We start from the raw sequence: 15,000 nt of genomic DNA on the forward strand, positions 1-15,000 counted from the left end.
TTTGTTGTGTTTATTTTTTGTCTACTGATAATTGCTTCAGTGTTGTTGAGTCTAAGAACGCTGTAGGATCAGTCCAACTGTTATTTCATTCTGATTTATAAACACATTATAGTTGAACATTTTAAAAAAGGTGGCTATCCCTAACAAGTTTTAAGAACAAATTATTACTTACAATGATGGCCTACCGGGGAAGAGAGGGTTAACTGCCTTGTTCAGGGGCAGAACAACAGATTTTACTGGCCCAACGCTCTAACCACTAGGCTACAGGAGACCTCTATTAAACAGCCATCACTAACACAGAGAGGCTGCTGCCTACATAGAGACTGGAAATAATTGACCACTTTAATAAATGGATCACTAGTCACTTTAATAATGCCACTTTAATAATGTTTACATATCTTGCATTACTCATCTCATATGTACTGTATTTATACCATCTATTGCATCTTCCCTATGCCGCTCTGTCATTGCCCATCCATATATTTATATGTATATATTCTGAGTCTTTTCCTTTACTTAGATTTGTGTGTATAAGGTAGTTGTTGTGGAATTGTTAGATTATATGTTAGATATTGCTGCACTGTCAGAACTAGAAGCACAAGCATTTCGCTACACTCGCATTAACATCTGCTAATCACGTGTATGTGAACAATAAAATGTGATTTGACTTGATTTGGTCACATATACCTTAAAAAACAATGTAGGGGCGTGGAGAAGAAAACCAGTCCGTATCTGGTGTGACCACCATTCACATCATGCAGCGGGACACATCTCCTTCAAATAGAGTTGATCAGGAAGATCGAGGCCTGTGCAATGTTGTGTCACTCCTCTACAATGGCTGTGTGAAGTTGCTGGATATCGGCAGGAAATTGGAACACACTGTTGTACACATCGATCCAGAGCATCCCAAACATGCTCAATGGCTGTGTGAAGTTGCTGGATATTGGCAGGAAAATGGAACACACTGTAGTACACATCGATCCAGAGCATCCCAAACATGCTCAATGGCTGATATGTCTGGTGAGTATGCAGGCCATGGAAAAACTGGGACATTTTCAGCTTCTAGGAATTGTGTACAGATCCTTGCGACAGGAAGCAGTACATTATGATGCTGAAAGGTGATGGCGGTGGATGAATGCCTCGACAATGGGCCGTAAGATGTCGTCAAGAGTATGAAAAGCTGTCATCAAGGCGAAGGGTGGCTACTTTGAAGAATCTCTAATACAAAATATATTTTTGATTTGTGACTTAGGGTGAAGTGAGGCTAGAATAGGGTAAGTTGGGGTGCAGTGAGGCTAGTATAGGGTGACTTGGGGTGCAGTGAGGCTAGTATAGGGTAACTTGGGGTGGTAGTTATTAGAGGCTTGAGGTAGGTTCTTAATTTAGGGGGAAGGAGCTGACGCTAGTTAAGAGCTAGAGGGAGGGGAGGGACGGAGGAAGGGACTCAAACTAGGGGACAGGGGTAATGACCTCTGACTGACCTCTGACACAAACTTGGTGGTGGCATTACTCAGGGTCTTCAGCATGGGTGTGGCCTCGGCGTAGAACAGAGACATCCGATTGGCCATCTCGTTGTTCACCTCGTTCTCCGCCTCCAACTGCAGCAGAGAGAGATGGTTGGAACACGAAAACATTTAAATATTTGGCACACGATTCCTCTTTAATTGTTGTGTATCTGCACGTCATCTAACGTGACGTCGTTGGATGCTTTTCCTGCCTGCAATTGTCACATTTACATTTTTGTCATTTATCAGACGTTATTATCCAGAGCGACTTACATTCATCTACAGATAGCTAGGTGGGACAACCACATATCACAGTCATAGTCAGTACATTCATCTACAGATAGCTAGGTGGACCAGTCATAGTCAGTACATTCATCTACAGATAGCTAGGTGGGACAACCACATATCACAGTCATAGTCAGTACATTCATCTACAGATAGCTAGGTGTGACAACCACATATCACAGTCATAGTCAGTACATTCATCTACAGATAGCTAGTTGGACCAGTCATAGTCAGTACATTCATCTACAGATAGCTAGGTGGGACAACCACATATCACAGTCATAGTCAGTACATTCATCTACAGATAGCTAGGTGGACCAGTCATAGTCAGTACATTAATCTACAGATAGCTAGATGGACCAGTCATAGTCAGTACATTCATCTACAGATAGCTAGGTGGGACAACCACATATCACAGTCATAGTCAGTACATTCATCTACAGATAGCTAGGTGGACCAGTCATAGTCAGTACATTAATCTACAGATAGCTAGATGGACCAGTCATAGTCAGTACATTCATCTACAGATAGCTAGGTGGGACAACCACATATCACAGTCATAGTAAGCAACATTTTCTTTAATAAAGCAGCCATCAGAAAAGTCAGAGTTAGGAAGGTTGAAAAATAATCAAGTGTGAGTGTTAGTTCAATTCATTCAACATCTACACAAAGAGATCAAAACAGTACTATGTGATGACCAGTAGCTTTGTTTTGTTAACAGTTGGTAATGTTACCATAGCAACTGTCTGACAGTTTAGCCAAGCGATCCAGGTTACGGAACCAATGTAGCACAGGCCGACATGGTCTTACCTGCTGGTTGTTCAGCCTGTTTCTACTGATGATCTTACCTGCTGGTTGTTCAGCCTGTTTCTACTGATGATCTTACCTGCTGGTTGTTCAGCCTGTTTCTACTGATGGTCTTACCTGCTGGTTGTTCAGCCTGTTTCTACTGATGGTCTTACCTGCTGGTTGTTCAGCCTGTTTCTACTGATGGTCTTACCTGCTGGTTGTTCAGCCTGTTTCTACTGATGGTCTTACCTGCTGGTTGTTCAGCCTGTTTCTACTGATGGTTCTCCTGTAGTAGCTGAAGTCATTCTGAATGGCTGGGTTTGTCATCTAGAGAGAGAGAGGAGGGGGGGGGGTAAGTTAAACAGTAGCTATAATCAGTGCAATGAAAACACTTTTGGGGGGGGGGGGGGGGGGGGGGCGTAAGTCAGTGTGCGCTACTCTACCACTTATACAGTAACTACAATTGGTAAATTATATTGATTGGACGTGATTTGGAAAGGCACACACCTTTCTATATAAGGTCCCTACAGTTGACAGTGCATGTCAGAGCAAAAACCAAGCCATGAGAACGGAACAAAGTACAGAAAGATCCTTAATGAAAGCCTACTCCAGAGCGCTCACGACCTCAGACTGGGTTGAAGGTTCACCTTCCAACGGGAAAATGACAATAAGCACACAGCCAAGACAATGCACGAGTGGCTTCGGGACAAGTCTCCTTGTGTGACCCAGCCAGAGTCTGGACTTGAACCCAATCGAACAACTCTGGAGAGACTTGAAAATGTCTGTGCAGCAATGCTCCCCATCCAACTTGACAGAGCTTGAGAGGAACTGCAGAGAATAATGGAAGAAACTCCCCAAATACAGGGGTGCCAAGCTTGTAGCATCATACCCAAGAAGACTCAAGGCTGTAATCGCTGCCAAAGGTGCTTCAACAAAGTACTGAGTGAAGGGTCTGAATACTGACGTAAACCAGTGTATTTTTATTTTTTTCACAATTTTTTTTTTTTCCTTTGTCATTAGGGGGTATTGTGATGTCATTATGGGGTATTGTGATGTCATTATGGGGTATTGTGATATCATTATGGGGTATTGTGATGTCATAATGGGGTATTGTGATGTCATTATGGGGTATTGTGATGTCATTATGGGGTATTGTGATGTCATTATGGGGTATTGTGATATCATTATGGGGTATTGTGATGTCATTATGGGGTATTGTGATATCATTATGGGGTATTGTGATGTCATTATGGGGTATTGTGATGTCATTATGGGGTATTGTGATATCATTATGGGGTATTGTGATATCATTATGGTGTATTGTGATGTCATTATGGGGTATTGTGATGTCATTATGGGGTATTGTGATGTCATTATGGGGTATTGTGATGTCATTATGGGGTATTGTGATGTCATTATGGGGTATTGTGATGTCATTATGGGGTATTGTGATGTCATTATGGGGTATTGTGATGTCATTATGGGGTATTGTGATGTCATTATGGGGTATTGTGATATCATTATGGGGTATTGTGATGTCATTATGGTGTATTGTGATGTCATTATGGGGTATTGTGATGTCATTATGGGGTATTGTGATGTCATTATGGGGTATTGTGATGTCATTATGGGGTATTGTGATGTCATTATGGGGTATTGTGATGTCATTATGGGGTATTGTGATGTCATTATGGGGTATTGTGATGTCATTATGGGGTATTGTGTGTAGATTGATGAGGGGGAAAAAAACTGTTTAATAATCAATTTTAGAATAAGGTTGTAATGTAACAAAATGTGGAAAAAGTCAAGTGGTCTGAATACTTTCCAAAGGCTCTATATCAAATAAATGATATCCAGCTCAAGGCTGCAGCTATGCATTTGATTCGCTAACCTGCTAGCTCAGTGGCTAGATGTCAAGATCAAGCTTCATGGTTACAGCAGAGACATTCAGTCCCCTATTGGATCAAGATCTCTGTTGCCACAAAAAATCTGTGTGTCCCCACAAGAAAATAAATAAAAATGGAAATAGCACCCCTTGTATGCACATTAGGTAACACCATGTACTCCGGTATGTTCTGGATACTACCCAACCCTACTATGTAATGATATAAAGGAAGGCAACATCCATCTCTCCTGGACAGACTATGGATACATAAATGGTACCTCATTCCCTTCCTCATTCCTTTTCTCCTCCTTCTCACCTTTAGTTCGTCAAAGCTGAGGGTAAAGTGGAGTATCTCAGCAAACTGTTTGGCCAGGGCCTGTTCTCTCTCCAGGTGCTGCATGGGAGCGTAGGGAGGGCTCGTCAGCGCCTCCAACAGGCTACGCAGGGCATTCTCTACATAGACACATAATAATGTACATTACATTAGTACCGAACAAATTAATTCATTAAGTTTTATTTTTGTGACAAATCGCCACTTGGTCACCCATCCCTTATGGGATTAATTCATTAATTAACACAATAAACAAACGTGACAATAATTCACTGTGATAATTATTCTGGTGTTTTGTGCAGTGCGCATCGCATAAACAGTGACAAAGAATCAATACATGATATTACAAATATATATATAAATATATATATATGTATACATACTATATATATATATATATATATATATATATACATACTATATATATATATATATATATATATACATACTATATATATATATATATATATATATACATACTATATATATATATATATATATATATATATACATACTATATATATATATATATTAACATTTAATACATCAATACGGAATATTTAAATATATATATGTATATACTGTATATACTGTGTATATATAGATATATACTGTATATATATATGTAAAAAAAAAAATGTAAATCAGTACATAATACTAAATAAGGTTATCCAAGCAATAATTATATCCACTATAACTATGAAATAACACATCTTGAGTCATGTAGTAACCAGACAAGTATTTAATAAATCAAAATATATTTTATATTTGAGATTCTTCAAAGCAGCCACCCTTTGCCTTGATGACAGCTTTGCTCACTCTGGGCATTCTCTCAACCAGCTTCATGAGGTAGTCACCTGGAATGATTCCATATGTGTTATTTCATAGTTTTGATGTCTTCACTGTTATTCTACAACGTAGAACATAGTAAAATAAAGAAAAACCCTTGAATGAGTAGGTCTGTCCAAAAATGTTGCCTGGTACTGTATATATATATACACACACTTGCATACGCACACATTGTGATATTGTTGTATTGAACATGTTGTGTTGTGGATATGTGGTGGCGTAGGGATGTTATATCATGTACTGTTTTATCATTAGCTCCTTCAGTACAAACATAGTTCACTGTTTTAATCTGTTGTTTTATATGTAATGTGGGTGCTTTGGTGTGTTTTGGACACCAGAAAGAGTAGCTGCTGTCTTGGTAACAGCTAATGGGGATCCCTAATAAAATACAAACACAAATATAGATCAATAAATACAGAAAAATGAAACGGCGTTTGATCCCAGTCTGGCACGACGAGAAGACATGCCTGCACACAATCTGTACACCTATGTGTCATTTGCTGTATAGGACTTGAATATTTTTTTTACTGAATTGAAGGTAGCCATTTTTTTTTTTTTATTCTAAGCTTTATTCCACAAACCGAAGAAATACACAACGGACAAAAAACCCAGTTTCAGTTCCTCCTCATCACTCAGTCACATAATGCCAAGGTATATCTGGTGTGCTTTCCGTAATTAAAATCGTATATCGTGACAGAAAGGACAATAGAGGATCAAATTCATTTAATTCACTATTTCTTTTGAGGTCACAATGGGTACATAGTCTTTCCACTTCCATTTAACCACAATACTGACCTGTTTCAATACGCAGAGGCAATATCCCTGATCTGACCTGTTTCTATACGCAGAGGCAATATCCCTGATCTGACCTGTTTCAATACGCAGAGACAATATCCCTGATCTGACCTGCTTCAATACGCAGAGGCAATATCCCCGATCTGACCTGTTTCAATACGCAGAGGCAATATCCCCGATCTTACCTGTTTCTATACGCAGAGGCAATATCCCTGATCTGACCTGTTTCAATACGCAGAGGCAATATCCCTTATCTGACCTGTTTCAATACGTAGAGGCAATATCCCTGATCTGACCTGTTTCAATACGCAGAGACAATATCCCTGATCTGACCTGTTTCAATACGCAGAGACAATATCCCTGATCTGACCTGTTTCAATACGCAGAGACAATATCCCTGATCTGACCTGTTTCAATACGCAGAGGCAATATCCCCGATCTGACCTGTTTCAATACGCAGAGGCAATATCCCTGATCTGACCTGTTTCAATAAGCAGAGACAATATCCCTGATCTGACCTGTTTCAATACGCAGAGGCAATATCCCTGATCTGACCTGTTTCAATATGCAGAGGCAATATCCCTGATCTGACCTATTTCAATACGCAGAGGCAATATCCCTGATCTGACCTGTTTCAATACGCAGAGGCAATATCCCTGATCTGACCTGTTTCAATACGCAGAGACAATATCCCTGATCTGACCTGTTTCAATACGCAGAGGCAATATCCCTGATCTGACCTGTTTCAATACGCAGAGGCAATATCCCTGATCTGACCTGTTTCAATAAGCGGAGACAATATCCCTGATCTGACCTGTTTCAATACGCAGAGGCAATATCCCTGATCTGACCTGTTTCAATATGCAGAGGCAAAATCCCTGATCTGACCTATTTCAATACGCAGAGGCAATATCCCTGATCTGACCTGTTTCAATACGCAGAGGCAATATCCCTGATCTGACCTGTTTCAATACGCAGAGACAATATCCCTGATCTGACCTGTTTCAATACGCTGAGGCAATATCCCTGATCTGACCTGTTTCAATACGCAGAGGCAATATCCCCGATCTGACCTGTTTCAATACGCAGAGGCAATATCCCTGATCTGACCTGTTTCAATACGCAGAGACAATATCCCCGATCTGACCTGTTTCAATACGCAGAGGCAATATCCCTGATCTGACCTGTTTCAATACGCAGAGGCTATATCCCTGATCTGACCTGTTTCAATACGCAGAGGCAATATCCCTGATCTGACCTGTTTCAATACGCAGAGACAATATCCCTGATCTGACCTGTTTCAATACGCAGAGGCAATATCCCTGATCTGACCTGTTTCAATACGCAGAGGCAATATCCCCGATCTGACCTGTTTCAATACGCAGAGGCAATATCCCTGATCTGACCTGTTTCAATACGCAGAGACAATATCCCCGATCTGACCTGTTTCAATACGCAGAGGCAATATCCCTGATCTGACCTGTTCAATACGCAGAGACAATATCCCTGATCTGACCTGTTTCAATACGCAGAGACAATACCCCTGATCTGACCTGTTTCAATACGCAGAGGCAATATCCCTGATCTGACCTGTTTCAATACACAGAGGCAATATCCCTGATCTGACCTGTTTCAATACGCAGAGGCAATATCCCCAATCTGACCTGTTTCAATACGCAGAGGCAATATCCCTGATCTGACCTGTTTCAATACGCAGAGACAATATCCCCGATCTGACCTGTTTCAATACGCAGAGGCAATATCCCTGATCTGACCTGTTTCAATACGCAGAGGCAATATCCCTGATCTGACCTGTTTCAATAAGCGGAGACAATATCCCTGATCTGACCTGTTTCAATACGCAGAGGCAATATCCCTGATCTGACCTGTTTCAATACGCAGAGGCAATATCCCTGATCTGACCTGTTTCAATACGCAGAGGCAATATCCCCAATCTGACCTGTTTCAATACGCAGAGGCAATATCCCTGATCTGACCTGTTTCAATACGCAGAGACAATATCCCCGATCTGACCTGTTTCAATACGCAGAGGCAATATCCCTGATCTGACCTGTTTCAATACGCAGAGGCAATATCCCTGATCTGACCTGTTTCAATAAGCGGAGACAATATCCCTGATCTGACCTGTTTCAATACGCAGAGGCAATATCCCTGATCTGACCTGTTTCAATATGCAGAGGCAAAATCCCTGATCTGACCTATTTCAATACGCAGAGGCAATATCCCTGATCTGACCTGTTTCAATAAGCGGAGACAATATCCCTGATCTGACCTGTTTCAATACGCAGAGGCAATATCCCTGATCTGACCTGTTTCAATACGCAGAGGCAATATCCCTGATCTGACCTGTTTCAATACGCAGAGACAATATCCCTGATCTGACCTGTTTCAATACGCTGAGGCAATATCCCTGATCTGACCTGTTTCAATACGCAGAGGCAATATCCCCGATCTGACCTGTTTCAATACGCAGAGGCAATATCCCTGATCTGACCTGTTTCAATACGCAGAGACAATATCCCCGATCTGACCTGTTTCAATACGCAGAGGCAATATCCCTGATCTGACCTGTTTCAATACGCAGAGGCAATATCCCTGATCTGACCTGTTTCAATACGCAGAGGCAATATCCCTGATCTGACCTGTTTCAATACGCAGAGGCAATATCCCTGATCTGACCTGTTTCAATACGCAGAGGCAATATCCCCGATCTGACCTGTTTCAATACGCAGAGGCAATATCCCCGATCTGACCTGTTTCAATACGCAGAGGCAATATTCCTGATCTGACCTGTTTCAATATCCCTGATCTGACCTGTTTCAATATCCCTGATCTGACCTGTTTCAATACGCAGAGGCAATATCCCTGATCTGATCTGTTTCAATACCCCTGATCTGACCCTGTTCTCAATTTGGGTTTATGATTAATCTCCTCCACAAATGTATTTTCATATTGCAACATCAGTTGTTTTTTACTAGAGTATATGTTTTCCTTTATTTGGTTTCCTACAACTGTTCCCAGTCAGGCTGTTCCCAGTCAGGCTGTTCCCAGTCAGACTGTTCCCAGTCAGGCTGTTCCCAGTCAGACTGTTCCCAGTCAGACTGTTCCCAGTCAGGCTGTTGGTAAAGGTTAGACATTTCAGTTGCCCAGGCGGCCCCTATGGAGAGATCCAATTGAAAAATGTTGCTAGAAATTCGGGCAATTGGCATATCCAACAGTCTATTCCAAAGTCTCACCATACAGGCCTTCCGTCTCACCTCACAGGGTACCCAGCCCGTGTCCCCAGTTATTGTCATACAGGCCTTCCGTCTCACCTCACAGGGTACCCAGCCCGTGTCCCCAGTTATTGTCATACAGGCCTTCCGTCTCACCTCACAGGGTACCCAGCCCATGTCCCCAGTTATTGTCATACAGGCCTTCCATCTCACCTCACAGGGTTCCCAGCCCGTGTCCCCAGTTATTGTCATACAGGCCTTCCATCTCACCTCACAGGGTACCCAGCCCATGTCCCCAGTTATTGTCATACAGGCCTTCCATCTCACCTCACAGGGTACCCAGCCCATGTCCCCAGTTATTGTCATACAGGCCTTTCATCTCACCTCACAGGGTACCCAGCCCATGTCCCCAGTTATTGTCATACAGGCCTTCCATCTCACCTCACAGGGTACCCAGCCCGTGTCCCCAGTTATTGTCATACAGGCCTTCCGTCTCACCTCACAGGGTACCCAGCCCATGTCCCCAGTTATTGCCAGTATATGTGCAAACCTATGGACACCTTAAAAAATACCATACTGCTCTGTTGTGGATGTGTTCATTTTTTGAGAACCTTTCACCTCACACTCCCCGCTGAATACTCCAGGAACGGACAATTGAAGTCAGAAGTTTACATACACCTTAGCCAAATACATTTAAACTCAGTTTTTCACAATTCCTGACATTTAATCCTAGTAAAAACTCCCTGTTTTAGGTCAGTTATTGATGTAAAAAATGTATCACTAGCCACTTTAAACAATGCCACTTTTATGTTTACATACCCTACATTACTCATCTCATATGTATATACTGTACTCGATACCATCTACTGTATCTTGCCTATGCCGTTCTGTACCATCACTCATTCATATCTTTATGCACCTATTCTTTATCCCTTTACACTTGTGTATATAAGGTAGTAGGTGTGGAATTGTTAGGTTAGATTACTCATTGGTTATTACTGCATTGTCGGAACTAGAAGCACACGCATTTCGCTACACTCGCATTAACATCTGCTAACCATCTGTATGTGACAAATAAAATTGATTTGATTTGAATTGAGTTAGGATCACCGCTATATTTTCAGAGTGTGAAATGTCAGAATAATAGTAGAGATAATGATTTAGTTCAGCTTTTATTTCTTTCATCACATTCCCAGTGGGTCAGAAGTTTGCATACACTCAATTAGTATTTGGTGGCATTGCCTTCAAATGTTTCAGGTAGCCTTCCATAAGCTTCCCACAATAAGTTGGGTGAATTTTGGCCCTTTCCTCCTGACAGAGCTGGTGTAACTGAGTCAGGTTTGTAGGCCTCCTTGCTCACACACGCTTTTTTAGTTCTGCACAAACATCTTCTACAGGATTGAGGTCAGGGCTTTGTGATGGCCACTCCAATACCTTGACTTTGTTGTCCTTAAGCCAATTTGGCACAACTTTGGAAGTATGCTTGGGGTCATTGTCCATTTGAAAGACCCATTTGCATCCAAGCTTTAACTTCCTAACTGATGTCTTGAGATGTTACTTCAATATATCCACATCATTTTCATTTCTCATGACGCCATCTATTTTGTGAAGTGCACCAAACAGTTCTATTTTTGTTTCATCGGACCAGAGGACATCTCTCCAAAAAGTACAATCTTTGTCCCCATGTGCAGTTGCAAACCGTAGTCTGGCATTTTTATGGTGGTTTTGGAGCAGTGGCTTCTTCCTTGCTCGTTTTACTGTGTATATAGATACTTTTGTACCTGTTTCCTCCAGCATCTTCACAAGGTCCATTGCTGTTGTTCTGGGATTGATTTGCACCTTTTGTACCAAAGTGCGTTCATCTCTAGGAGACAGAACGCGTCTACTTCCTGAGCAGTGTTACGGCTGCGTGGTACCATGGGGTTTATACTTGCGTACTATTGTTTGTACAGATGAACGTGGTACCTTCAGGTGTTTGGAAATTGCTCCCAAGGATGAACCAGACTTGTGGAGGTCTACAATAGTTTTTTCTGAGGTCTTTGCTGATTTCTTTTGATTTTCCCATGATGTCAAGCAAAGAGGCACTGAGTTTGAAGGTAGGCCTTGAAATACATCCACAGGTACACCTCCTATTGACTCAAATAATATCAATTAGCCTATCAGAAGCTTCTAAAACCATGACATCATTTAAAAAAAAATTCCAAACTGTTTAAAGGCACAGTCAATGTAGTGAATGTTAACTTCTGACCCACTGGAATTGTGATACAGTGAATTATAAGTGAAATAATCTGTCTGCAAACAATTGTTGGAAAAATTACTTGTGTCATGCACAAAGTAGATGTCCTAACCAACTTACCAAACTATCGTTTGTTAACAAGAAATTTGTGGAGTGGTTGATAAACGAGTTTTAATGACTCCAACCTAAGTGTATGTAAACTACCGACTTCAACTGTATCTCTTATCACACCACACTCCCGGAGAATTCTCCAGGACAGGACACGTACATATCTGACACAGTTTGGAATACGTGGCATAACTCCCCGAAGAACTCTACTTAGTATTTCTTGGGGGGTATTTTATTAGGATTTCCTTTAGCTGTTCCAGAAGCAGTAGCTACTCTTCCTGGGGCTCCACATTAAACATGAAACATGACACATAATATAGAACATTAATTAGTATCAAGGACAGAACTACGTACACTTGTCGAGTCCTACCATTAACATTAGTATTCGGTCAGCTGTTCACGCCTGATGCGGTTTTCAACGTTACCAACTGGCTTTCAAATCTGGGTTTTATAATGCTCCCACACTACACGTTTTAATGAGCGCGTGTGGCTCCTTATAACTGCCGTATAACCTTTATAATGTATAATGGATGTGTCTAAATGCAGTCACAATGTAGTACCCATGTGTGATTCATAGATTGCATTGTGTGCATTCCTGTGTCTCTGTCCTAATCATATCCCTCACTGTGGTGTCCATTCACATGCTATTGAACCCAGACCACAGTATAGATGCATGTAGCTCTGTCAGGGTAATGGCTCAGCCTGTCCCGTGGGGACCAATCCCATCCCTCTGAATCATTAACTATTCAACAGCTCCTATAAATACGATACGGATGTGTTTAATCTGAGACGGCCTGGGTAGAAACTCCACTGTCCCTCCTGCTGCTGCTGGCCCACAGCTACTGGAGCATAGATATAGAATAGGTAGAAACTCCACTGTCCCTCCTGCTGCTGCTGGCCCACAGCTACTGGAGCATAGATATAGAATAGGTAGAAACTCCACTGTCCCTCCTGCTGCTGCTGGCCCACAGCTACTGGAGCATAGATATAGAATGGGTAGAAACTCCACTGTCCCTCCTGCTGCTGCTGGCCCACAGCTACTGGAGCATAGATATAGAATAGGTAGAAACTCCACTGTCCCTCCTGCTGCTGCTGGCCCACAGCTACTGGAGCATAGATATAGAATAGGTAGAAACTCCACTGTCCCTCCTGCTGCTGCTGGCCCACAGCTACTGGAGCATAGATATAGAATGGGTAGAAACTCCACTGTCCCTCCTGCTGCTGCTGGCCCACAGCTACTGGAGCATAGATATAGAATAGGTAGAAACTCCACTGTCCCTCCTGCTGCTGCTGGCCCACAGCTACTGGAGCATAGATATAGAATAGGTAGAAACTCCACTGTCCCTCCTGCTGCTGCTGGCCCACAGCTACTGGAGCATAGATATAGAATAGGTAGAAACTCCACTCTCCCTCCTGCTGCTGGCCCACAGCTACTGGAGCATAGATATAGAATAGGTAGAAACTCCACTGTCCCTCCTGCTGCTGCTGGCCCACAGCTACTGGAGCATAGATATAGAATAGGTAGAAACTCCACTGTCCCTCCTGCTGCTGCTGGCCCACAGCTACTGGAGCATAGATATAGAATAGGTAGAAACTCCACTCTCCCTCCTGCTGCTGCTGGCCCACAGCTACTGGAGCATAGATATAGAATAGGTAGAAACTCCACTCTCCCTCCTGCTGCTGCTGGCCCACAGCTACTGGAGCATAGATATAGAATAGGTAGAAACTCCACTCTCCCTCCCGCTGCTGGCCCACAGCTACTGGAGCATAGATATAGAATGGGTAGAAACTCCACTGTCCCTCCTGCTGCTGCTGGCCCACAGCTACTGGAGCATAGATATAGAATAGGTAGAAACTCCACTGTCCCTCCTGCTGCTGCTGGCCCACAGCTACTGGAGCATAGATATAGAATAGGTAGAAACTCCACTGTCCCTCCTGCTGCTGCTGGCCCACAGCTACTGGAGCATAGATATAGAATAGGTAGAAACTCCACTCTCCCTCCTGCTGCTGGCCCACAGCTACTGGAGCATAGATATAGAATAGGTAGAAACTCCACTGTCCCTCCTGCTGCTGCTGGCCCACAGCTACTGGAGCATAGATATAGAATAGGTAGAAACTCCACTGTCCCTCCTGCTGCTGCTGGCCCACAGCTACTGGAGCATAGATATAGAATAGGTAGAAACTCCACTCTCCCTCCTGCTGCTGCTGGCCCACAGCTACTGGAGCATAGATATAGAATAGGTAGAAACTCCACTCTCCCTCCTGCTGCTGCTGGCCCACAGCTACTGGAGCATAGATATAGAATAGGTAGAAACTCCACTCTCCCTCCTGCTGCTGGCCCACAGCTACTGGAGCATAGATATAGAATGGGTAGAAACTCCACTCTCCCTCCTGCTGCTGCTGGCCCACAGCTACTGGAGCATAGATATAGAATAGGTAGAAACTCCACTCTCCCTCCTGCTGCTGCTGGCCCACAGCTACTGGAGCATAGATATAGAATAGGTAGAAACTCCACTCTCCCTCCTGCTGCTGCTGGCCCACAGCTACTGGAGCATAGATATAGAAAAGGTAGAAACTCCACTCTCCCTCCTGCTGCTGCTGGCCCACAGCTACTGGAGCATAGATATAGAATAGGTAGAAACTCCACTCTCCCTCCTGCTGCTGCTGGCCCACAGCTACTGGAGCATAGATATAGAATAGGTAGAAACTCCACTCCCCCTCCTGCTGCTGCTGGCCCATAACTACTGGAGCATAGATATAGAATAGGTAGAAACTCCACTGTTCCTCCTGCTGCTGCTGGCCCACAGCTACTGGAGCATAGATATAGAATAGGTAGAAACTCCACTCTCCCTCCTGCTGCTGCTGGCCCACAGCTACTGGAGCATAGATATAGAATAGGTAGAAACTCCACTCTCCCTCCTGCTGCTGGCCCACAGCTACTGGAGCATAGATATAGAATAGGTAGAAACTCCACTCTCCCT

General features: G+C 42.9%; 1 protein-coding gene across 5 annotated transcripts in view; it reads right to left on the reverse strand.

Moving 5' to 3' along the window:
* LOC139391667 (CYFIP-related Rac1 interactor A-like) overlaps positions 1 to 15,000 on the reverse strand; it is a 98,929-nt gene that overhangs the window by 7,310 nt on the left and 76,619 nt on the right. For all 5 annotated transcript variants that reach the window (XM_071139086.1, XM_071139089.1, XM_071139088.1 and 2 more), the window contains 3 exons: positions 4,781 to 4,917; positions 2,829 to 2,906; positions 1,482 to 1,598 (listed from right to left, as the gene is read on the reverse strand). In XM_071139086.1, the coding sequence (XP_070995187.1) occupies positions 1,482 to 1,598; positions 2,829 to 2,906; positions 4,781 to 4,917 (332 nt within the window). The remainder of the gene's footprint in view (positions 1 to 1,481; positions 1,599 to 2,828; positions 2,907 to 4,780; positions 4,918 to 15,000) is intronic.

The sequence above is a fragment of the Oncorhynchus clarkii genome, chromosome 32, assembly GCF_045791955.1.
Source record: "Oncorhynchus clarkii lewisi isolate Uvic-CL-2024 chromosome 32, UVic_Ocla_1.0, whole genome shotgun sequence".
Lineage (NCBI taxonomy): Eukaryota > Metazoa > Chordata > Actinopteri > Salmoniformes > Salmonidae > Oncorhynchus > Oncorhynchus clarkii.